The sequence below is a fragment of the Thamnophis sirtalis genome, unplaced genomic scaffold (genome assembly GCF_051295495.1).
Source record: "Thamnophis sirtalis isolate CommonGarterSnake01/CBP01778 unplaced genomic scaffold, rThaSir2_p1.2 scaffold_1, whole genome shotgun sequence".
NCBI classification, from domain to species: Eukaryota; Metazoa; Chordata; class Lepidosauria; order Squamata; family Natricidae; genus Thamnophis; species Thamnophis sirtalis.
Window position 1 is genome coordinate 7,404,619 of NW_028261381.1, and position 24,887 is coordinate 7,429,505.

Consider the following 24,887-nt stretch of genomic DNA (forward strand, 5'->3'; position numbering starts at 1 on the left):
GTAACGATTCCCCTCGCTCATATGTGCTAGTCATTCCTGACTCTAGGGGGCGGTGCTCATCTCAGTTTCAAAGCCAAAGAACCAGCGCTGTCCAAAGACAACTCCATGGTCATGTGGCCGACATAACTAAACACCAAAGGAGCATGGAACGCTGCTACCTTTTCACCAAAGGTGGTTCCTATTTTTCTACTTGCATTTTTTACATGCTTTCGAACTGCTAGGTTGGCAGAAGCTGGGACAAGTAACGGGAGCTCACCCCATTACGCTGCACTAGGGATTCGAACTGCCGACCTGATCGACAAGCTCAGCGTCTTAGCCACTGAACCACCGCGTCCCAATAAAAGAAGAATTGCCAATATTTAAATAAATTTAAACTAATATAGTAAGTAAAAATATTTTGAGAGTTTTTAATAGTCTAGACAATCTTGATCGTAACAGATTAACAATAATTAAAAGCAGGACTATTCAATTTGAAACAAGCACTTTCTTGAAGTGACAGATTTATGTACTGTATAGTGACTAAGTACAATATTAATTCTTAGTTGATAGACTATTCCACATAGTGGCAATAATGACTGAAGAATTAGACTTTATGGGTGACTGTTCTGACCCCCTCCTCTGTACGGTGAGTCACGCCGACACAAAATTACTGCTAGCCAATTTATTCACAGTAATTAACATACAAACAAGACTTTGGCAGCAACCCAGACTTCCACAGATAAATACACACAAGAGCTTCTCCAGCTTTAGAATAACGGTTGTGTCCTGCAAAAGGTCGCCTCCCAAAGTCTCTTCTTATATACTCTCTTGGGAGGAGCCTAATCACAACCACCTGGCCCCAATTATCTTCTATATCTCCGTAGTTGCTGCTGGCGCTTATCTGCCCATCTTTGCCTAGCGTCTGGAACCAACTCCCTTAGCTCCTCCCCACTGCTCCAGGGCCTGTCGTCTTCACCACTGCTCCAGGGCCTGACATCAGGGACAAACTCCCTTTGGCTTTCACCGCTGCTCCATGCCTCAGGCGCCTCCTGGTGGCCAACCAGCCTCTCTGGACCCTGCTCGGAGTCTGAACCCTGTCCAGGGTCCTCCACATCTTCCAGAGCCGACTCATAGGGTCCCTCGCTATCGGAGTCTGTTTGCAGCTCCAACGGCTCCTGCTGGGCCACAACAGGTGGCCATCAAACTTCACGGAATTGGGGAATACAGAATAAGAACCATATAGATGTTCAGAGATACAGTGGCAGCAATTGCATTTAGCATTCAAATAAAATAGGTGGAACCTGCTGAAAAACTGCTACATTTGGTTCCAGTTGCAATTTCTGGGTATTTGGGTGGCCTGCTCTATATAGAACACGGTACAGTTTACAATCCGGAGATAATTAAAGCATGAAATGAATTTAGAAAGATTTATTTTTGGCAGAAAGTAGTGTGGGATGATCAGTCCAAACTGGAAACATTCTTTTAACCCAATCCAACTTGCACAACTAATAGGGAATATTTTGAATGAAATTATTTGCATTCTAAAAGATTTTGTTAAAATAAACATGATGTTTTAGCAATCTAGCACAATTATCTTTCTATTGCAACCTAATGTAATCACACAGAGAAGGAAGTATCCTTTGCAGACTTCACTTAATCCTCCTTTTTGGACATTAAATAGGATTGAGGGGAGGCGAGACTGTGCCAGTGGTGGGTTTCAAAAATTGTTGGAACCTATTGGGTGTGGCCTCCTTTGTGGGAGTGGCTTGCCACCCATGTGACTGGATGGGAGTGGCTTGCCGCCCAGGTGACCAGATATGAAATTATGAATTAGTACTTAGGTCGGTCCAAGTAGCTATTCAGAAGTTAGTGGTTAGAAGCAATCATAAAGCAAGATATGGAATTAAAACCAGAAATATTTTGTTGGCTATTTGAAAGTATAATATATATTTAATTTTACACATGTTAGCAACTGCTGGAATTGTGTTTGCACAACAGTGGAAAAACAGAGATATGTAAATGAATAAATATTACCATGTGCAGAAATAAATAAATTGACAATTAAAATCAAGAAGGCTTTGAATACTTTTTCAGGTTTTAGCAATTGCCAACTAATGGAAACAAAAATTAGAAATCCAAAAGTATGAAAGGAAACACCAATTATGTAAGGAAAGGTCCCTAAAATGTATAAGGAAATATTACTAGATCATTATTAATGTGTAGATAACTGCGGGAGATTATGCACCCACCAGTGGTGGGTTTCAAAAAATTTTGGAAGCTCTTCTGTAGGTGTGGCCTGCTTTCCGGGTCCACTGGTGGAACCTCTTCTAACCGGTTCGGTAGATTTGACGAACTGGTTCTACCGAATAGGTGCGAACTGGTAGGAACCCACCTGTGGACTGTGCCATGTAGAATGCTATTAGCTATCAGCAGTTGTCCTGCACCACCACCACATTCTACCTTCCAGCAGTGAATGGAATCCATTTTTCCGTACTTGGCTGCCAACGATTGCCGTTCCCTCAAGAAGCATAGCATAATGGTCTGCTCAGAAATTCTGGAGGAATCAACAGCGTTCCATTTTCCTCATCTATCAAATAGAAGTCATTGGGGAAAATTGAATAAGCAAACTGGTAATTTTCATATGCTTTGGACTACTGTGCAAAAACCAACCATCTCAGTGTATAATAGAAAGTAGAAACTCAAGATATTAGGAGGCGGCACTATGTTGTCTACACACAGTGAGTGTGTCCGTGTGTATTCACTATACTTTGCTCAGATAGAAGTTATTCAGTATCTTCTTTATGCCCTATACATGATGACAGCTTCTTCTGACCCCCCCTCTTCACACACCAAAGCACGTTGACACAAAGATACTTCAAGGGTTTATTAACACAGAGACTAGACCTTGGCAGCAATCCAGCACAGTATTTAAATTTGGCACTAAATTTAATACTGCGCAAACATGACATTCAGTACAAGTTATATAGGTTTTGAGGATATCACACGACAAATCTCTTTTCAGAGTTTCAAAAGCCAGAAATGATGCGTGACTAACTAAGAAGGCTTCCCCTTATTTTTTAATTCATTGCTTCCTCTGATTGATGGTTCAGGAAATCCAGTATTAGAGCACAGCCTTTAGTTTGGAATAATGTAAGAACAAGCGTGACTCAATTACTTTATGTACTGTACCTTTAAAAATAGAATGGAAGGCGGCAGACAGACCTGTTTCCATGGTGAAGAAGAGCTTAAATTCCCCTAAGGAGATGCTGAAGTCACCGGTTTTAAATGTTCTATATTAGCCAACCACTAAAGGGGGCATCGCAGATGATCTCAGTCTAAATGCCGGTAAACCTCCCTCTTGAACCTGAAATGGTGATAGGCAAAGATCCGTCTGTTTCTATTGTACGACCAACTGCAGTTTTGAAGCTTGTTCCTATTACTTAGTCATTTTATAATGCAACAAAAGTAACAGAGTGATTTCCAAAACCTTTTTTTTTCCAGTTGGAATCTGCCAGGTTCTCTGTTCTTTAAATTGTTTAAAATTAAAAATGTTCTGTTTTTTGTTAAAGTGTCAGGCTGGGGTTGAGAATGTAGACATTTTGTACAACTGCACCAGTGGTGGGATTCAAATAATTTAACAACCGGTTCTCTGCCCTGATGACCAACTGGGTAGGCGTGGCTCAGTGGTCATGTGACCATGTGGGCATGGCCAACCCAATGTCGCTCAGGTCGATGGGCGCTTTGCCTTAACTGTTCCAAGGGAATAAGGGTTAACCGGAGAGGCAGTTTCTGTAAGCAGGGCAATAAAGATGAGGCTAGAAACAACACCAGAATGTTTCCTTCCTGCCTTCCTTACAGGATTAGCCTTGTAAAGTGGGAAAAAACAAAATATTTCTTCCAACAATCGGTTCTCCGAACTGCTTAGAGAGTTAACAACCGGTTCTCCCGAATAGGTGCGAACTGGCTGAATCCCACCACTGAACTGCACATAATATTTCTGTGCCCATAGCCTCATAAACTTTCCAGACACTGAAATGGTGTAGATTTATAATATACCTATAATTAAAATAATTGGTTTCCACACCCCATCTCCTATGTCTACCTAAGCTTGCTTGGGTTTCTAAAGTCTCGCTGTATTTTAAATTTTTTCTTATTTAAAACTAATGAACTATGTTGTTTATTATTGTAAGCCACCTCGGGAGAGGATGAATCTTTTCTAAAGGTTCGTTATAAAAATATTTGTGAAAGGAATTCAATAAAAATTATATTAAAAAAAAATCATATATAAAAGATAAACATAATATAACAATTAAAGAAAATAAAGTCATGTGAGAAAGTAAGAAAAATATGAGACAAAAAGATATATAAAAAACAATTCCCAAGCTGAAGTTACAAGCAAGTAGATCCTCACACCTCCCTCTTTAAAATTACATCATGTTTACTTTTTCCCATACTCAACTCTTTTTAATCAGCAAATCATAAATCACCCTAAATTACGTTTTCAGTAAAGATCCATAGAAGGTTTCCAGTCTTTAATAAAAGTACTTGTTGTCTTCTCTGGATCAAACAGGTCAGTTTGCTATTTCTGAAAATTTCATCATCTTCACAATCCATTCCTCCATTATCATAGTTCAGTATTTTCTATCTTTGTTCGTATAATAGCAATAGCAATAGCACTTAGACTTATATACCGCTTCATCGTGCCCTCTCTAAGCGGTTTACAGAATCAGCATATTGCCCCCAACAATCAGACTCCTCATTTTACCGACCCCAGAAAGATGGAAGGCTGAGTCAACTTGAGCCGGTGAGAATTGAACCATCAAACTGCCAAACTGCTGGCAGTCAGCAGAAGTAGCTTGCAGCACTGCATTCTAACCACTGCACCACCATGGCCTCATAATTATCTTGCGGCAATCACCATATATAAAACCAACCTTTTCAGAGGTTTTTTTTTAATTGGCTACCCATAAGTCCCAATAGAAAAACTTCTGCTTTCAGCAATTAAAAAAATGTTGCTGCTGGAAATCTTTTCATGATGACTTCCCAAATATAATCCCCATAGAGTTCAATCAGTCTATGCCGTAAAGGAAGATGAGTTGGAATTTAGTTCAAATTTCAAATTCAATGGGGCAAAAGAAAAGAGAAAATACTACTTTTAACTATTTGTTTATCTAGTTGACTTCACATACTACAGTGCTTTAACATACTTTTCAACATGTTTGATATTAGACCCCAAACCCATCACACGTGGCCGTCTAAAATCAGGGAAATACTTCGATGTACATGTGGACAGGATAAGTCTTTAAATTGTGAAGATGCAGGTTTCTTTCTTTTTTTAATTATAATTTTATTTATTTATTTTACAACTCCTCCTTCTTTACATATTGTAGAAAGTGTATCAGCTGGTTACAAGATTAGATTAGATTAGATTAGATTGCTTTTATTTATAGGCCGCCCTTTTCCCTGAGGGGACTCAGGGCGGCTTACAACCTATAGGGAGGGGATACACGTAATGACATATACAGACAATACATAATTAAAAAATAGAAGCAACATTCATTCATCATTCAGGTGGGGACAGATCCTAATCTTTAACCCCAGGCCTGGCGGGATAGCCAGATCTTAAGGGCTGTGCGGAAGGTCTGGAGGGTGATGAGGGTACGAATCTCCATGTGGAGGTCGTTCCAAAGGGTCGGAGCTACTACTGAAAAGGCTCTCCTCCGCGTAGTTGCCAGTCGGCACTGGCTGGCAGATGGAACTCGGAGGAGGCCTAATCTGTGTGATCTAATCGGTCGTGAGGAGGTAATTGGCAGGAGGCGGTCTCTCAAGTACCCAGATCCACTACCATGAAGGGCTTTATGGGTGGTAAGTAGCACCTTGAAGCGCACCCGGAGATCAACAGGTAGCCAGTGCAGCTCGCGGAGGATAGGTGTTATGTGGGCGAACCGAGGAGCACCCACAATCACTTGCGCGGCCGCATTGTGGACTACCTGAAGTCGCCGGATGCTCTTCAAGGGCAGCCCCATGTAGAGCACGTTGCATTATTCCAGCCTAGAGGTCACAAGGGCACGAGTGACTGTTGTGAGAGCCTCCCGGTTCAGGTAGGGTCGCAACTGGCGCACCAGGCGAACCTGGGCAAATGCCCCCCTGGTCACAGCCAACAGATGGTGATCGAAGGTCAGCTGTGGGTCCAGGAGGACTCCCAAGTTGCGAACCCTGTCTGAGGGGTATAATATTTGGCCCCCCAGCCTGAGTGATGGAACACAAAAGGCTTTTGTGCATCTCTTCCACTGTCATCAAATATAATGCATATTAATTCAAATATAATTCATATTAATTCAAGTATCTTAACTCAAATATTTACTATATTAACATCATCATACCTCCACTTTTATTTGACTATAGTTATTTAAACATCCTTCATCCTTAAATATACCAAAGATTCAATACATAACCACATACTGGCATTTCATTTACTTATTTGTAAATTCCTCCATTAACTATAAATCCTCATATCCTGTTTTAAGTCTTGCAGGTTTCTTGACATACAACTTTCAAGATCAGAAGATTATGTCCGAAGCTCCCTTGTTATATTGCCCTTGTTGGGATCCTTGGAAAGCAAGGGGTAAAAGGCTTGTAAAAACTAAAGCAGGCTCACTGAATCAGAAGTCTAAGTAAGTAAGAATACAGGGATGGAATTGTATACCTGTAAAGGTCAATAAACTCTCAGTTGCTGAACTATCAATGAACATTTGAACAGCCACAGAATCTCCATAAGTGTTTTTGTTAACGTTTGAGAGTGTTATGGGAGACCTCCATGCCATATTTTAGTTGGAGAAATCCAAAACAACCCAAAATCCAAATCAGAGAAGAGACCTTACACTTAAGAGTAACATAAGGACATCTCTTCAATCATTCATTAAGGAGTAACTAAATACTGGGGGATGAAATAATATACAATTGATAGGAAGGTCTGTGAGAAGGAAAAAGCACTTCATCCATAGAGCATATAAAAAAATTGGATTTTATGTAACCTAAGAAGAATACTGTTGCATAAGATCCTGACAGAAATACACACGTAACAGAACCACTAAAAAGCTGTTAAGAGAGTTATCAATAGTACATTGCCATAAAAAAACATAAATTGCCCTCATGATTCATAAAAACACCAAGGAACCCCCTCCTCTGCTAAACTTTGAGCAAGATAAATGGCAAGGAACTCACTGAGTTCCTTTTGATTTATAAGGAGCCTGGAAAACTTATTGATTCCTGACATAAACTGTTTGTAGAATATATGTAACTGTCAAATTAATTGTTTCTGTAAATCAGATATAATATTGGAATGCAAGTATATTACTCAGGTATAATAGGAATATTATATTATTATTCGAAAGCAATTTGAAAACATACGGAATACTACTTAAAAATCATTGGCATTCAGAAAATCACCATCAGTCAATTGCAAAAAGCATTTACACATGGAACAGTTTACTTCCTAAGGCAATAGCTTTAACGCCATCAAACATCAATATCTGCCTATCCCAGGTCCTTGGGGAAGACTTAATCGGTAGAGAAAAATATCAAATCCAGTTTAAACATTGAGTTGGCTGTATGAGCAGAGGTGGGTTCCTACCAGTTCGCACCTATTCGGTAGAACCGGTTCATCAAATCTACCGAACCGGTTAGAAGACATACACATACATACACACACACACACACACACACACACACACACACACACACACACACACGTATATAATATTGTGCTGTGTATGATAGCTATTTTTCCCCCAATCTGTTTTGCTGACCTTTTCATTCTATCTAATGCCCCATATACTAATGCATATACTGTAGCTCTGCATACATTGCTTATTTCAACTACAATTTAATCTAAATCTAAAGAAAAGCTTCAAATGCAGAGTCAGATACACAACCTATTGCTATACTCACTGGTACATGTTCCCAGGCCCTTGTAGAAATATCATAAGATTTGCAAAGTTCTAATAAAAGATGTAACATTGCTGTGTGCCAGAGAGGACAAATTATAATTTAGAAATGGGTGTTATCAATATTTATATTCTAATGCTGAGAAACACCACGTAGTCCTATTCAGGTCAAGAACACTCAGAAATACTGGTGAGACTTAAAGACCAATTGCATTTTAGACGTGACACTTGAAGAAATTATTAATCCTTTCTAAACAATGTTTTTTTTCCCACATTAGAAAAACGACAACAGGAGGGATCCTTAAAGACCAGTCCAAAGTCCAGTTAAATCCTTCAACTACTTCTAGGTAGGTTTCTTCTTTTTGGAGATCAAATGCAAAAGCAAGGGATGTACAAGATAGAAAACCTTATCTATATGCTGGGAATTTTAAATTGTTTTTGATCAGTATTCTTCAGAGCACATGATCAAACACTATATTTTAACTGCCATTCCTTGACAAATCTGTATTAGTCCAAAATGGATGTGATGCCACAGTCAATCTGAAGTCCATTATATATAAACATGCACGCGCATGGGAGCAGATCAGAGATGGGTTCCTACCAGTTCGCACCTATTCGCTAGAACCGGTTCATCAAATCTACCAAACCAGTTAGAAGAGGTTCCACCAGTGGACCCGGAAAGCAGGCCACACCTACAGAAGAGGCTCCAAAATTTTTTGAAACCCACCACTGGTCCTTGGATATGATTATTCTACACTATCATGCTCATATTTATAAAACTCAGGGCCTCTGTGAAAGGTGAGGATGACTACTGCGTTTGTGGTGCAATCAGAACATTGTGTGTGTTGAAGTTGTTTTAACGCAAACCAAAGATGCCTTTTAAAAAACAAGTTTACATCATATTCTTATGCATGCCAGTGCTGTGTGTGAGGTAATTTAAGGTGGTTCTGACAAGTGTCGTCGGCATCTTCATATCCGGTCACATGGGCGGCAAGACACTGCCATCCAGTCACATGGGCAGCAAGCCACTCCCACAAAGGAGGCCACACCCACAGAGTAGGTTCGAACAATTTTTGAACCCCACCACTGGAGCAGATGACCAATTGCCGAAAAGTATATAATCATTTACAAAATTGCCTATTACGCTGCTCATTCCAAGCACCAATTCTAGTATAGAATCTCAGGGTAATTTACTGCATACTTATTCCAGTGTACTGTTTTTACTATGTCAACCCAATGATATGTACATGAATATCCTGGATTATAGCGCAGAATATTTTAATTTTTGACATATCGCGGTGATACTATTGCTCTTAAATATTTGTAATACTTTATGAGACTTTTCCCCCATTTTACTAAGATCTCAAACTATATTAATTGACGCCAGGCCTATTTGTTCCCCTATTCAGGACACATTTTTAAATTTGCTGGTCTGTAGTGTCCTGATTTGGAGGCCAGTTGGAGCAACACATTTAATAGTAAAAGCAACAAAGTAAGAACAGTGTCTTTCAACATGCGCTTAATTGTTTCTGTAGAAGTGGTTGTGGATGAATATTTCTTTTTGTGTTATTGCTGGCACATTCAGGGAATTTTAGAAAAGGTCGGGACACCATAATCTTTCTATAGTTTTTTTTCATGCTATTTCATTCTTTTATCTTTTTCTCCATAAAAAGTCTGTAAAGGAAAGAAGAGTAAAATATCAGCACAATATGGGTAGTATCTATTATGCCAAGGGTATCAAACTCAAGGCCTGTGGGCGGATTCAGCCCACGGGATATTTAAATCTGGCCCACGGGATCAGTCTGAAAATAGCAACGGACCAGCTAACGGTGCCTCTGGCAGCCAGATAGGGCATGATGAGGCTGTGTGCCCCATTTTGGCCGGCAAGGTGCTACAAGAGGCCGTCCAGGCTTAAAATGGCGTGTGGGCCCCCTGTACATTCTTCCCCCCCCCCATTTTGGCTGGCAGGGTACTGCAGGAAGCGTCCATCCCGTCCGTCCCATCTCCCCACCTTCCCGCTGACCCGTGCAGGAGAACCACAATGCTCATCCGGCCCGCGAAGAAATCCAGTTTGACACCCCCGTGTTATACTTTAATTACTATGTATTAAATTCTTTTAATTTCTTTGAAGGAAGTTTCCCTGATTCCTTAATTTTTTTATGCTGAAATCCTTATAAGCAGTCTCTCATAAATTTCTGAAATATATGTCCTTTCTATTTTTATGCAGAAGCCCCTGGCTTTGACAGGAGTCGCTAAGCAAAACAATTTTGTTGCCATGGTATTTTAAATGACCTTATTTTTTGTTCCAAAATGAGATTTTCACATCAAAATAAAACTATTAGTACAGCTGCACAATCAGTGGTGGGTTTCAAAAATTGTTCGAACCTACTCTGTGGGTGTGGTCTCCTTTGTGGGAGTGGCTTGCTGCCCATGTGACCGGATGGGAGTGGCTTGCCGCCCATGTGACCGGATATGAAGATGGCGATGACACTTGTCAGAACCACCTTAAATTACCTCACCCGCAGCACTGGCATGCATAAGAATATGATGTAAACTTGTTTTTTAAAAGGCATCTTTGGTTTGCGTTAAAACAACTTCAACACACGCAATGTTCTGATTGCACCACAAACGCAGTAGTCATCCTTACCTTTCACAGAGGCACTGAGTTTTATAAATAGGAGCATGATAGTGCAGAATAATCATATCCAACAACCCTCAGAAGGCCATCAGCTAAAGCCTTTTGTACAATGCTTAAGTTAAATGGATGTTCTAAGCAAGATGCTAGCTAGCTCTCAAATTATTTCAGCAATCTTCCTATGCTCTTGCTTGTCAATTACAAAATGTGAAACTAAATTAGTTTCCTGCAATGTTGAAGAAAGCATTAGTTAGTAATGACTGGACTCTAGAATCAGAAAAAAACTTCTTCAACAAAAATGTTAAGCAAAATCTTATGCAATCTTCTGATGTTGCTATTCATGAATGACACATTTATGATAGAATGAGAGAAAATATATTTCTTATCTTATTAGGAAAAATAATAAAGCACCACAGTGTTTATTTTTCATAGTATGTCCTTTTTAAAAATTTATTGGCAATATACCTACCAAGTTTGTAGAGAATATAAAAAGTGCTTACTGAAGGGTAATTGGGTAATTTATATCAGATGTTCTTTTTATGTATTCTGTTAAGCTTTCCTTTCCAAAGTGACATCCAGATATAAGTGTTCTTTCTAGTTTTGTGCAGAGATCAAATTTTTGACAAATGCCTTTATCTCCCTGGTAGTCTAAATAATCTTATTTTTTCCTTCCAGGGTGAAATTTTCCACCAAAACCTATGCGCAAGCATTAAGAAGCAGAGAGCCTCAAGACGTAAGTAAAATATATTATTATTTTTGTATGCATTATGATTGTATTTAGAATATGAATGTTTTAACTCGGGTTTTTTTTCAAACTAGTGCACTCTACATGTGTGGGTTGACACATTTCACAATGATAGTCAGAATGTGATTATGGCAATGATACTTTTTACATATCCAGAGGATGCCAAATTAAGGAAGCCTATTTTAATCATTCTCTTTCTTCCATCCTTGTAACATCCTTGTCTTGAAAAGTCAAACCCTTGTACTAATTTCAGTGAAGTAGAAGCATAAGGGAAAAGTTAATTATCCCACAGAATAAGGATTTAATGAAATTCAAATTCAAATTTAATGAATTTATGAGCCAAGGTGGCGCAGTGGTTAAATGCAGCACTGCAGGCTGACTGCTAGATCAGCAGTTCAGCGGTTCAAATCTCACCGGCTCAGGGTTGACTCAGCCTTCCATCCTTCTGAGGTGGGTAAAATGAGGACCCGGATTGTTGTTGGGGGCAATATGCTGACTCTGTAAACCGCTTAGAGAGGCCTGAAAGGCCTATGAAGCGGTATATAAGTCTACTGTTATTATTATTATATGCCGCCCAATCCCGAAGGACTCCGGGCGGCTTACAAAATACAAACACTAAAAAGGATAAAAATTAAAAATAGGAAAGAAAAGCAGATTAAGAAAGAAACACATCATGCACTCAATCTAGGTCGGGCTGGACCTCATTCATGAGGTCAACAGCCCCAGGCCTGCCGGAATAGCCAGGTCTTAGTAGCCTTTCGGAAGGCCGAGAGAATGGGAAGGGTCCGGATCTCTGGGGGTAGATCGTTCCATAGGGTCAGAGCAGCTACAGAAAAGGCCCTCCCCCGAGGAGCCGCCAGCCGACATTGTCTGGTCGACGGCACCCGGAGAAGGCCCATCCTGTGTGATCTTATCGGCCGTTGGGAGGTATGTGGCAGAAGACGGTCTCGCAGATATCCGGGCAATGATTAAGGTCAGATATCAATACTTTACTTCTGACTATATATCTCATCCTTTGATAATCAGAATGAAGTCTTTCATCCAACACTGTTTTGGTCTGTTCCTAAGATCCTGTGGCATGGGCTAATGGTGGTATTATTAATAATATTAATTATTAATAATTATAATACCTTTATATTTCTTAATTTCTCATCCTTATTCCCCTTCTTATCTAATCATGCTGCCGATTTTTGTTTCTCAAATTAACTTTCCAGTCCTTTCCTTCCTTCACTTTCCCAAGATACTAGACACAAGGACGGTTTTCCCCCCCATTCCACCACTCTGCTAAACAATTAATTCCCACAAAACTGTCAAACTATCTAGAAAGGCAGTATTGCCATCATTATGTAACTTGTTGCTTGTATCTTACGATTTAAATTGTTTAATTGGTATCCTAGCATGTTGATTGCTTTAGTATCCATGACTACCACTAAGTGTTGTGTCTAATGTTTTATGATGAATGTATTTTTACAATGACTATGATAATGATCTATCACTATTGTTGTATGTGCACTGAGAGCTTATGCCGCAGAAACAAATTCCTTCTGTGTGTCTAATCATACTTGGCCAATAACCTATTCTATTCTATTCCATTCCATTCTTTCATGTTTTAATTTTATCACAATTTCATTGTTATCTGTTAAATTGGGATTGAATGAAGAGGCAGGACTTTAGTATAGTGTCAACAGCTCTTTATCAGGTAGACCAGTACAACGAACTGGCCTAGCTATCCAACCAGTGGTGGGTTTCAAATTTTTTTTGAACCTACTCTGTGGGTGTGGCCTCCTTTGTGGGAGTGGCTTGCCGGCCATGTGACGTGGTGGGAGTGACTTGCCGGCCATGTGTTCCGAGGTGGCGCAGTGGTTAAATGCAGCACTGCAGGCTACTTCAGCTGACTGCAGTTCTGCAGTTCGGCTGTTCAAATCTCACCGGCTCAAGGTTGACTCAGCCTTCCACCCTTCCGAGGTGGGTAAAATGAGGACCCGGATTGTTGTTGGGGGCGATATGCTGACTCTGTAAACCGCTTAGAGAGGGCTGAAAGCCATATGAAGCGGTATATAAGTCTAACTGCTATTGCTATTGCTATTGCTATTGCTATTCTCTCTCTCTCTCTCTCTCTCCCTCTCCCTCCCTCCCACTCTCTCTCTCTTCTTCTCTCTCTTTCCTTCCTTTTGTCTCTCTGTCCCTTTTTCCTTTTTTTCTTTCATCTCTCTCTCACTTTTTCTTTCTTTTTTCTTTTTTCTTTATTTATTTCTTCCTTTCTTTCTTTCTCTTTCTCTCTCTATGTCTGTGTGTGTGTGTGTGTGTGTGTGTGTGTGTGTGTGTGTGTGTGTGTGTGTGAGAGAGAGAGAGAGAGAGAGAGAGAGAGAGAGAGAGAGAGAGAGGTGGGTTTCAAAAAATTTTGGAGCCTCTTCTGTAGGTGTGGCCTGCTTTCCGGGTCCACTGGTGGAACCTCTTCTAACCGGTTCGGTAGATTTGACGAACCGGTTCTACCGAACTGGTGCGAACTGGTAGGAACCCACCTCTGTATCCAACAGTTCTCTCTTTTAAAGGGAGCTGTCAGGCATCACAACCACTGAGGTTGCTCTATTTTCCCACCTGTAATGTGAGGCAATGATTTTAAACTATTATTTTTCCCACCTGGAAGGCAACTCGGAATGAAACCTTCATCCCAAGGCTTCACTCCCTACTAAGATATTTAACATCATCTATTCTTATTAAGTGACCGTTTGTCTTATTAAGTTTTCATTTGTTAATATTTAAATATTGTTATGTGAGGAGTTTGGAATTTTGGTTTTTCTTTTTGACCTTGCAATAATGTTCTGAATGATTCCATATTGGATGACTCTGTGTCCGAACAGGCAGGATGTACGATTATGAAATTTCTCCAGAAAATGTAGACTCTATTTTGTGTACAGAGCCGAGGTGGCGCAGTGGTTAAATGCAGCACTGCAGGCTACTTCAGCTGACTGCAGTTCTGCAGTTCGGCTGTTCAAATCTCACCGGCTCAAGGTTGACTCAGCCTTCCATCCTTCCGAGGTGGGTAAAATGAGGACCCGGATTGTTGTTGGGGGCAATACACTGACTCTATAAACCGCTTAGAGAGGGCTGAAAGCCCTATGAAGCGGTATATAAGTCTAACTGCTATTGCTATGGCTATTGAGCCAAGGTGGCGCAGTGGTTAAATGCAGCACTGCAGGCTACTGCTAGATCAGCAGGTCAGCGGTTCAAATCTCACCGGCTCAGGGTTGACTCAGCCTTCCATCCTTCCGAGGTGGGTAAAATGAGGACCCAGATTGTTGTTGGGGGCGATATGCTGACTCTCTGTAAACCGCTTAGAGAGGCCTGAAAGGCCTATGAAGCGGTATATAAGTCTACTGCTATTGCTATATTGCTATTGCTACTTTCTCTCCCGATTGTCTTTAGCAAATGATATTGTCAAAATATTAAGTATTCAGGAATAAATATTTATCAGTCAGCCTGAGGTTTCCTAAGATTAGAAAAATAAAGGACAGCACACATCAGCTTTCCAGTTGCATATAATTCTGGCTTCTTTGATGAGAAGACAGCATTTAAGGCTAAAGAGCCAGATCAAAATGCTTTAATACATTCAATTTCAAGAAGTTGTAACTGGTTTGGATTCTGAAACTATTCTTCTAAGGTCACTTTCTTTTTTTCTTTTCCCAGATATCCAAAATAATTGAAGAAGAGATCACGCCTGGTTTTACCTTGTCTCACAGTAAGGAACATATTGATGTCACATTGGGTGAAGAATTCTTTGAGAAACCAAAGCCTACACAAGAACGCATCAAAACTCCCGTGCCTGGGTAATCTTTCATAGTGGCCAGATCACGTATTTACATTAGCATGATTCCTAACTTCTTGCTCTGTGATATATTATCAATGTTTTCTTATTTCATGTGTGTGGGAACAACGCAACCAGTTAAACCTGCACCTCTTTATACAGATTCCCACTACATTTTGAGAGAGAATTCAGAGGTGTGTTTTTTGGCTATCCGAACATATCCAGAAAACTATTTTAATGGATGAAGAGGGCAAAGGTCAAAGAGAGCAGCCTGCCTTTCTAATGTGTTAGCTTTCACCACCTCTGAAATCTCCAGGTACTATAACCAAAGACCACATTGGCTGGGATTCCATGATGAAGTCTTGCACATCTGAAAAGCAATAGGTTGTTAGGCTCAAGAAGGACATTTTAGGTTCAAGGGTATTGATGAAAGGAATGTCCTTCTGGGTTCGGCTCCAAGTGGGGGAAAAGACACTGGAGACATGGAGGCTGCTTGGAAAGATGGTTTGTTGGTGGACAGGGCCACATGGCTTGAGCTCCTGAACAGAAAAAGGTGATCACATGCTTCAATGTTGGTGGAGAAGAAGAGAAGGGCTGAGGGAGGGGCTTGCTAGGCTTTTTATAACCTGTTCAGTCCCACCTCTCTGTTTCCTGTTCCTGTGTATTCTGATTGGTTGTCAGACTCCCATGGGGCCATGCAGGGGCAACTCTCTAGGCTGTGTTTTGAATCCAGGTTTGGTTGAGTTCTCAGATGCCATGTGGTGCGTTGGGGCCAATGTTATCATGCTTTAATCCCATCCCCCTGGAGCTGAAGTGGAGAAGTCTTTATTATGTAAAGGGACTAGCTTGGCTTTCTTAATGGCCCATTGACAAAGTGGGGATGGGCAGGAAGCACACGGGGAACTATTCTGTCTTTAAAAACAAGTTTCTTTCTTTTCACATCCAGAGAAATATTCTGCCTTTTCAATATTTCCTAGGATATTTCATTTTTCTGGGAGAGGGCTGGGTGATAACTTCCTACAGTATATGCAGTGGAGGCAAGGGAATAAATAAATGCCTGCTGATGTATATTATCACAAGGTTTACAGCTCTGCATCCGAGATCTTTGTTGAGGTGGATCATAATGGCATGCGCATGTCTGCATCAGTGCCAATGTCTCACCATTTTGGCATCATGCTGGTTTACAGCTTACGTCCTATTAAGATAAATACAAAAGACTTAAGTTCAAAACAGATGCTTTTTTTCTGTCCTACAGTGAAAGTGAGAACGGCGTATAGAAATCTATGAAGAAATCTAGAATTTAGCCATGGATATGACTAGACCCAGTTAATTTTCTCTTCCCTTCCCCCTGACACACTCCCCAGAAAAAGGAAACAAGCATTTCCTATCTTACAAAACCCTTAAACTGTTTTTATATAGCAATAGCAGTTAGACTTATATACCGCTTCATAGGGCTTTCAGCCCTCTCTAAGCGGTTTACAGAGTCAGCATATTGCCCCCAACAACAATCCGGGTCCTCATTTTACCCACTTCGGAAGGATGGAAGGCTGAGTCAACCCTGAGCCGGTGAGATTTGAACCGCTGAACTGCTGAACTAGCAGTCAGCTGAAGTGGCTTACCCACTGCACCACCTCGGCTCATATCTGCTTGGGATATTTCTTACATCTTATTGTTGGGAAAATGTGTGATTTTTGAGACTCGAGTTTAGCCTGAAATACATTTACAACTCATATTTTAAGAGGAGATTTTGATTCAGTGTGTGATTCAACTGAATGGATTTCTCTTATGATTTTCCACTGTAATGGGATTGTCTAGAGATTTAAATAAAATAGGCATTACATAATAGTGGTAATTGAGACAATTTAAATTATTTGTCTCAATCATTTGATCATCACATTCAGCTTGTTTTATGTCCTTTACAGATCTGAGTCTCAATCTGAAAGCTCTAATAACACCCCCAAAACCCTTTATTGTATTAAGACACGATGCTTATAATTGCTGTAATTACGTTATGCCTGCAGACTTCAGAATTTGCAAAATAGTATAATCCACAAAATTCAGCCTATAGTTTCTCTATACCCACATAATAGATTAGATGTTGAATACAATGACTTTATAAAATGAATGTATTTAATAGAATGCAATGGAGATTTATACTGCTTTTCTCTCTCTCTCCCTTTCCTTTTCTCATCTCTTGTAGCACTCCACCTAAGCTTGAAACGTAAGCACTGATACAGTTTTGGTCCTTATGGTTTTCTTGGATTGCAATCGGTATAGTGGCTAAATGTGTTCTTCTGTTCTGTTTGATCCTCTATAATCCTGTATTCTGTTAATCGGGTTAATCTCATTTCTTTATGGTCTATTTTAATCTGAGTTTACAAAATATTTTGAGGAACAGTGTACCAAATCTGTTGCCCTGGAAAAAAACAAATTCTTTTTCTACAAAAAAAAAATCTGGTGTGTTAAGCACTGGTGCACTTATTTGAGTGCCTACTCTGGAGTAAAGAAGGACAGTTTCATCAGCTTCATCACTGCCTGCTGCCTTTTACAGAAAAAGGTAAGTAAAACCATATAAATTATATTACAGCGCTGTTTCAGAGGTGGGTTGCTCCTGGTTCGGCCCGGATCGGGCAAACCAGTAGTAACTGTGGAGGGAGGCTCTGGCCACCCGCCCGGATACTTCTGTACATGCGCAGAAGTGTCTCAGATTTCAGATTTAGTTTATTTGTATGCTGCCCTTCTCCGGGAGGGACTCAGGGCAGCGAACAACTCAAAGCGGGAAAAAGGGAACATAAAACACAATACACGTGATTAAAATAAACAAGAATCATACAACCATACAAGTCGAGAGGGGAGGGGAACTCATCAACCGCAGGCCTCCCAGTACAGCCAGGTTTTGACGGCTTTCCGGAAGGCCTGGAGAGAGGTGAGGGTCCGAATCTCTGCAGGGAGTTCGTTCCAAAGGGCCGGAGCTGCAACAGAGAAGGCCCTCCCCCGGGTAGCAGCCAGGTGGCATTGGCTGGTAGACAGAATCTGGAGGAGGCCGACCCTGTGAGATCTAACGGGTCTTTGGGAGGTAATTGGCAGCAGGCGGTCTCTCAAGTACCCAGGTCCAATACCATGAAGGGTTTTATAAGTTACGACTAGCACTTTGAAGCGTATCCGGAGACCGATCGGTAGCCAGTGCAGCTCGCGGAGGATAGGTCTCAAGAGTGCACGGGAGCGCACCCAAACTGATAGTAAAAAAATTGGCAACCCTATACAGGATTTATGAGTCCTAAGCTAAATAAACTGGAGGGTGTCAGGTTGCTTGTCTGCTGAATTAGTTGAAATTCTCCCTACAGGAAATTCTTTTGTAGTTACAAACCTTTATGTTTAAAAGTCTCCTTTTCAGGGGTATTCAAAAGAGCCTCCTGAATTGAAGAGACAATCGTAAATGATAGTAAAATTGGGAACATTTCAGATTACAAGGCTGAGTTGCTGTTGACCTCAATACAATACAATACAATAGCAGAGTTGGAAGGGACCTTGGAGGTCTTCTAGTCCAAACCCCTGCCTAGGCAGGAAACCCTGTACCATTTCAGACAAATGGCTATCCAACATCTTCATAAAGACTTCCAGTGTTGGGGCATTCACATCTTCTGGAGGCAAGCTGTTCCACTGATTAATTGTTCTTACTGTCAGGAAATTTCTCCTCAGTTCTAAGTTGCTTCTCTCCTTGATTGGTTTCCACCCATTGCTTCTTGTTCTGCCCTTAGGTGCTTTGGAGAAGAGTTTGACTCCCTCTTCTTTGTGGCAATCCCTGAGATATTGGAACACTGTAATCATGTCTCCCCTAGTCCTTCTTTTCATTAATCCACCTCTGCATGACAGATGCTTCTCTTTCCCCATTTTTGTTCCCTTCCGTGTTCACTTTCTTTACTGTCATTGTTCTTCAGTCTTATACTGTTTTCGTCCATATGTAGAGTTTTTCTATTGCTCTTTGCTTTTCAATGATTTAATGATTGTAAACTGCCCAGAGTTGCTGGGACTTGGGTAATATATAAATTTAACAAATTATGACTTGTTCACAACAATGCCACGTCACAGCTGACAGTTCTTTAGTTTCACAGGCAATGAAGAACCTAGGATGTTGTAAGATCCAAGCAGTGTGGCCATCTGCAATTGGCAGATGTTCATCTCCCATTGTTGAGATGAATGGCCGTACAAAATGAATGAATGAATGAGTAAATGAATGATTTAATAGAAGGGATTTGGAGTGTACACAGTTCTAAAATGAACAGGGTGGGCAGAAGCAATTGGCGATGGGTGCTATCTGAGGGATCCAGATTTGTGGCCCAGCAGGAGCCGTTGGAGCTGCCACCAGACTCCGACAGCGAGAGGCCCTATGAGTCGGCTCTGGAAGATGTGGAGGACCCTGGACAGGGTTCTGACTCTGAGCAAGGCGCAGAGAGGCTGGTTGGCCACCAGGAGGTGCCTGAGGCCTGGAGCAGCGGTGAGAGCCAAAGGGAGCGTGCTCCCAAAGTCAAGCCTTGGAGTAGTGGGGAGGAGACAAGGGAGTGTGATCCTGACATCATGCACTGGAGCAGTGGGGAGGAGACAAGGGAGTTGGTCCTGGATGCCCGGCAATGGAGGGCTGATAGGGCGTAAAGAACAGTTACGCAGTTACAGGAGATAATTGAACTCAGCTGGTGGTAATTAGGCTCCTCTCAAGACTATAAAAGGAATGGCTTTCCACACGCTCGTCGCAGGAGTCAACGTATTTACTAGAGCTGGAGAAGCTATCGTGGCTCTCTTGGCAGGCTGGATTGCTGCCAAGGTTAGTCTGTGCTGGATTGCTGCCAAAGTCTAGTCTGTGTGTTAATAAATCTTTGAAGTATCGTTGTCTCGGCATGCTTTGGTGTAGGAACATGGGGGGTCAGAACAAGACTCTATGCCAAGAGCTTTATAGTTAATAACCAGCATCTTGAATTGCACTCGGACAACGAATGCAGCTCACAGTCAGTGATTACATAGGGACATTCCCAAAGGCATCCATTCCCCTCTGCACCTCTGCATTATGTACCAGTTGTAAATTCTGATTGGTCTTCAAGGAGAGCCCTTAGTAGAGCACATTGCAATAAATCAGTTCTATTCATTTACATCCAAATATTTTTGCATTTAAAAGTAATAATTATTGTTTCTCTGGAACAATTTGTACACTATATTTTGTAGGGAAGATGTTGTTGCTGATTTAGTGGAGCAGATTTCTGAGCTGACAGCTATTATAGAGCAATTGCGCCGAGATCATCAAGTGACACATAAACAGGTAAATCATATTGGTTGCGAATCTTCCTGTAGATCTTTCAGAAGTTTTTCTATAGTGGGAGAGAGACTACTGGTTGGAGGAAATTATTCTGACCTCTTCCAGAAGCCAGAAATTACTATCAAGTTAGGTGGACTGAATTTAAAAGACATTTCTAAAGCAAAGATATTATTATTTTTTATTTTAAACACATAAACACAATAACAAAGACATACATTTATACAAAACACTGGAATTTCATGTTCCTTTTGGTAGCAGTTTTGAATCGGTTCATTTTTAAATAGACTATTTTCCCTCCTAATACACTTCCATTGAATTTCACCATTTTTAACCCTCTTATTTCATTATCTTTTACTTATCTATCTATATTTCAGCTATATTCATCAGGCAGACTTTGTCCTTATTCTGCTTGTGTAACCTTTTTCCTTGGTTTGTAACTTTTATCTGTTAACCTTTATTTCTTTCCTCCAACCACCTGTACCATTTTCCCCATACTAAATAATAATAATAAATCTGTCTCTTCCTTTCCTTGGATTTCTTGAGTTAGCTTGTCCATCTCCATGCAGTTTAGAATTTTTCTTATTATTTTATCTTCATTTGGTGTCAACTTATTCTTCCACCTCTGCGCAAATGCAATCCTAGCCGTTGTAAATATATGTAAGATTAAATATAGGGTCTCTTTTTTATATTTAGTTGTCGTTATACCTAATAGGAATGTCTCCGGTTTCCAGCCAATTTTTAACTTTTTTCCCAATATTTTTTTGCCACCTCGCATGTCCACCATGCAGTGGTGGGTTTCAAAAAAATTTCGAACCTACTCTGTGGGTGTGGCCTCCTTTGTGGGAGTGGCTTGCCGGCCATGTGACCTGGTGGGAGTGGCTTGCTGGCCATGTGTTTTCTTTCTTTCTTTCTTTCTTTCTTTCTTTCTTTCTTTCTTTCTTTCTTTCTTTCTTTCTTTCTCTCTCTCTCTCTCTCTCTCTCTCCTTCCTTTTGTTTCTCTGTCCCTTTTTCCTTTTTTTCTTTCATCTCTCTCTTTTTCTTTCTTTCTTTCTTTCTTCCTTTCTTTCTCTTTCTCTCTCTGTGTGAGTCTGTGTGTGTGTGTTTGTGTGTGTGTGTGTGTATGTGTCAGTGGTGGGTTTCAAAAATTTTTGGAGCCTCTTCTGTAAGTGTGGCCTGCTTTCCGGGTCCACTGGTGGAACCTCTTCTAACCGGTTCGGTAGATTTGACGAACCGGTTCTACCGAATAGGTGCAACTTGTTTTTCCTCGCTGCATAGGCAATCGTGAGTCCTCTTATCTACACTTTCGTGGTGTCCCAGAGATTTTTCAGTGATGTGTCTTCTTTTTTATTCACCCCAAAGAATAGTTTTAGCTCTTTTTCTAACATTTGAGTATATTCTGTCTCTTTTACCAAATTTTGGTTCATCATCCATCTCTTTTTCCTTTTTTGGCCTTTCCATTTTAATTTTATCGGATTATGATCTGCCCATTCATCAGTTTCTATTTCAATTTCTTCTAATTCGTTTCGTAGGCCCGATGATGTCCAAGCCACGTCTATTCTCGACCAGGATTGGTGGGGGTTCAAATAAAATGTACATTGTTTTCGTGATTCATGCATTTCCCTCCATATATCATGTAATTTACACTCTGTTGTCATTTCAAAGAAGGACTTTGGTAGTGTATTTTTCTTGGTCTTGTTTTTTTTTTTCTTGCTTTCATAGTCCTTCTTTATATCCACTATTGCATTATAGTCCCCAATTAAGCAAATGTTTTCATAGTGTAATTCGTTTATTTTATTATGCATTTTTCTATAAAATTCATGTTGGTTCTGGTTTGGCGCATATATTACTATTAATAGTATCGGTTTTTGTGTTGTTTCTAAATTAATCATTAAAGTCCTGCCCTCTTCAATCAGCAAAGATTAGTTTGGAGTTTATTCTTTCTTTGATGTATGTTGCAATTCCTCTTTTTTTTTTTAATCAGCTAGTGACGTATATAATTTTCCTAATTTTGGATTTTCTAGTAAGTTAATATGTTCCTTTTTAATGTGTACTTCCTGTAGGCATATTATGTCTGCTTCTAAAGCAAAGATATTTTTTTTTATTATCTAACACATAGTATATATCCCCCCCTCCCCTACCCTCCCCCCTAACACTCCACCTCCCTCCCCCCCCGACTTCCCAGAGCCCGTACATGGTATAGATTTTTAACAAACACAGTCTAAAATATATTGAGACCAAAAAAAAAAAAAAAAAAGAGGTTAATAACATCTCTACATTGATCTTAGCTTCTTCCTGTTACACTAACTTTGAACAGTTTAACTCATTCCTGATCTTAAACGTATACTATCTGGAATTTCTTAGTCCCGTATTTGTTTTGTATATAGTCAATCCATTTCTTCCAGTCTCGTTTATATCTCTCATTTGAATGATCTTTAAAATATGCCGATATTTTAGCCATCTCGGCTAAGTTTGTAACTTTCAATGTCCATTCTTGAGTTGTAGGCAAGTCTTCCTTCTTCCAGTATTGCTCCACCAACAGTCTTAAAGCAAAGATATTAATGGGAAGAATTAGTGTGGAGATGAGATGAAGTGGAATGTATTTAGCCTCAGTTGCAGATAAAACTTCTGTGTGCAGTTGAACTGTGTACCTTTGAATTAGTCTTGATTCCTGCATTTTTTTTGGCAAAGTGGTTTGCTTTTCCCTTTTTCCAAGGGCTGAGAGAGAGGACTTTGGGACTAAAACAGAACCTACAATTCAGTCTCCTGAAATATAGCTGGTGTCTTTAAACACTTCCCTGGCTATCTAGATATACAGTTACACTGCTATAAAAAATATATTAGGGAAGTACTTATTAAATATAATTGTCTTTTCTTTTTTTCTAGCTGGAAAAAGATATGGAAGAAAAATGCAATGAGATGCAAGAGGAACATGATAATAAAATGAGGTCTGACTTGTTTGGAAGTCCTGAAGTAACTTTTCTTTTTCCATAGTTATAGGAGCGAAGGAGGAATAACAATATATTAAGGAAACAGCTTCCCTTCCTCCCATCCTTAGAAAGAAAGCAGCGTGTGACTTTTTAGCATTGTTCTGTGGAGGCTAACTCAGAAATAATAATGCACAAAATATTTTGACTATTGATTATCCTTATTTCAATCTGTGTTATTGGCCATTTTCAGTCACATAGAAAATCTTTTTTAATGTATAGCACAAATATACAAAATAAATTATTGTTAAAATATTGCATTTTTCACATTGTGCTTTAATGTTCATTTTTGTGTGACTGAAAATGGCCAACAAAGAAAACTCAGAGTTATTCAAAAGTTAAGTCTATACAAGTTTGGCGAATTTTTCTTGCAAGTATATCTGGATGTTTCAGCATACAGCATAAGTTAAATAGTGCTGGTACTCTATCTGCAGTACTATTCCCTCCCTGGATGTAGTCCTGTTGAAAAATAGCAATAGCAATAGCAGTTAGACTTATATTCCGCTTCATAGGGCTTTCAGCCCTCTCTAAGCGGTTTACAGAGTCAGCATATTGCCCCCAACAACAATCCGGGTCCTCATTTCACCCACCTCGGAAGGATGGAAGGCTGAGTCAACCCTGAGCCGGTGAGATTTGAACAGCCGAACTGCAGAACTGCAAGTCAGCTGAAGTAGCCTGCAGTGCTGCATTTAACCACTGTGCCACCTCGGCTCTTTGAAAATCTGTTATTTACTCTGTGGAGAATCTCCAGGGTGGTATTCACTTACCTTCGCTACCAGTTTGCAAATGTGAGCGCATGTGCCACCTTGGTGCATGCGTAGGACCTTCCATGCATGTGCAGAGCATCAAAAACGGGATGTGATGATGTCTGGGCAGGTGGGCAGAACCTCCTGCTGTTACTGCTACCAGTTCACCCGAACTGGATAGAACTGGCTGAATAGCACCACTGGGAAGCTCCCTATTGATGCCACGATAGACTTTCTTCCTAGGCAAGCATAAGCACAAAGAACAGAGTTAATTTTCCTACCTTACTGCTGGAACCCAAATACTTGTTAGCGTTCCCTTCCCATCAGTGCCTGCTACGCATCAGATGCAGCTTTGGATCCTTAAAAAGTCATTCTCTTTCTCATTAGTTCTCAATGCACAAGCTAGAACTTGTCTATGTCAGCTGCCTTGTGATTCAGTACATTATTCCTTATGTTGAATGAATGTTGAATGTTGATTTTATTTATATGCCGCCCTTTTCCCCCGAAGGGGACTCAGGGCGGCTCACAACTCAAACCAGGGAAGAGGGGATACAGACAAAATTAAAAACGACACAAAACAATACATGGTTTAAAACACACAGCAGTCATACCATTCGAGACGGGGGCAACAGCTCTTTAGCCCCAGGCCTGTCGGAACAGCCAGGTTTTAAGGGGAAAAATTGTTTGGTACTCATCATTTTTGTACTCTTTGTGGCTCTTGGAACCAATTAATGTTGAGCAT

General features: G+C 40.3%; 1 protein-coding gene across 1 annotated transcript in view; it reads left to right on the plus strand.

The window, feature by feature from the left end:
- The first annotated feature begins 3,203 nt into the window (after positions 1-3,203).
- The window catches only part of FLACC1 (flagellum associated containing coiled-coil domains 1), a 41,065-nt gene continuing 19,381 nt past the window's right edge, over positions 3,204-24,887 (plus strand). Inside the window, exons 1-8 of the mRNA XM_087707189.1 lie at positions 3,204-3,324; positions 6,507-6,653; positions 8,204-8,272; positions 11,236-11,293; positions 14,993-15,132; positions 17,311-17,331; positions 20,325-20,418; positions 23,299-23,360. Of these exons, the coding sequence (XP_087563315.1) occupies positions 6,550-6,653; positions 8,204-8,272; positions 11,236-11,293; positions 14,993-15,132; positions 17,311-17,331; positions 20,325-20,418; positions 23,299-23,360 (548 nt within the window). The 5' untranslated portion in view covers positions 3,204-3,324; positions 6,507-6,549. The remainder of the gene's footprint in view (positions 3,325-6,506; positions 6,654-8,203; positions 8,273-11,235; positions 11,294-14,992; positions 15,133-17,310; positions 17,332-20,324; positions 20,419-23,298; positions 23,361-24,887) is intronic.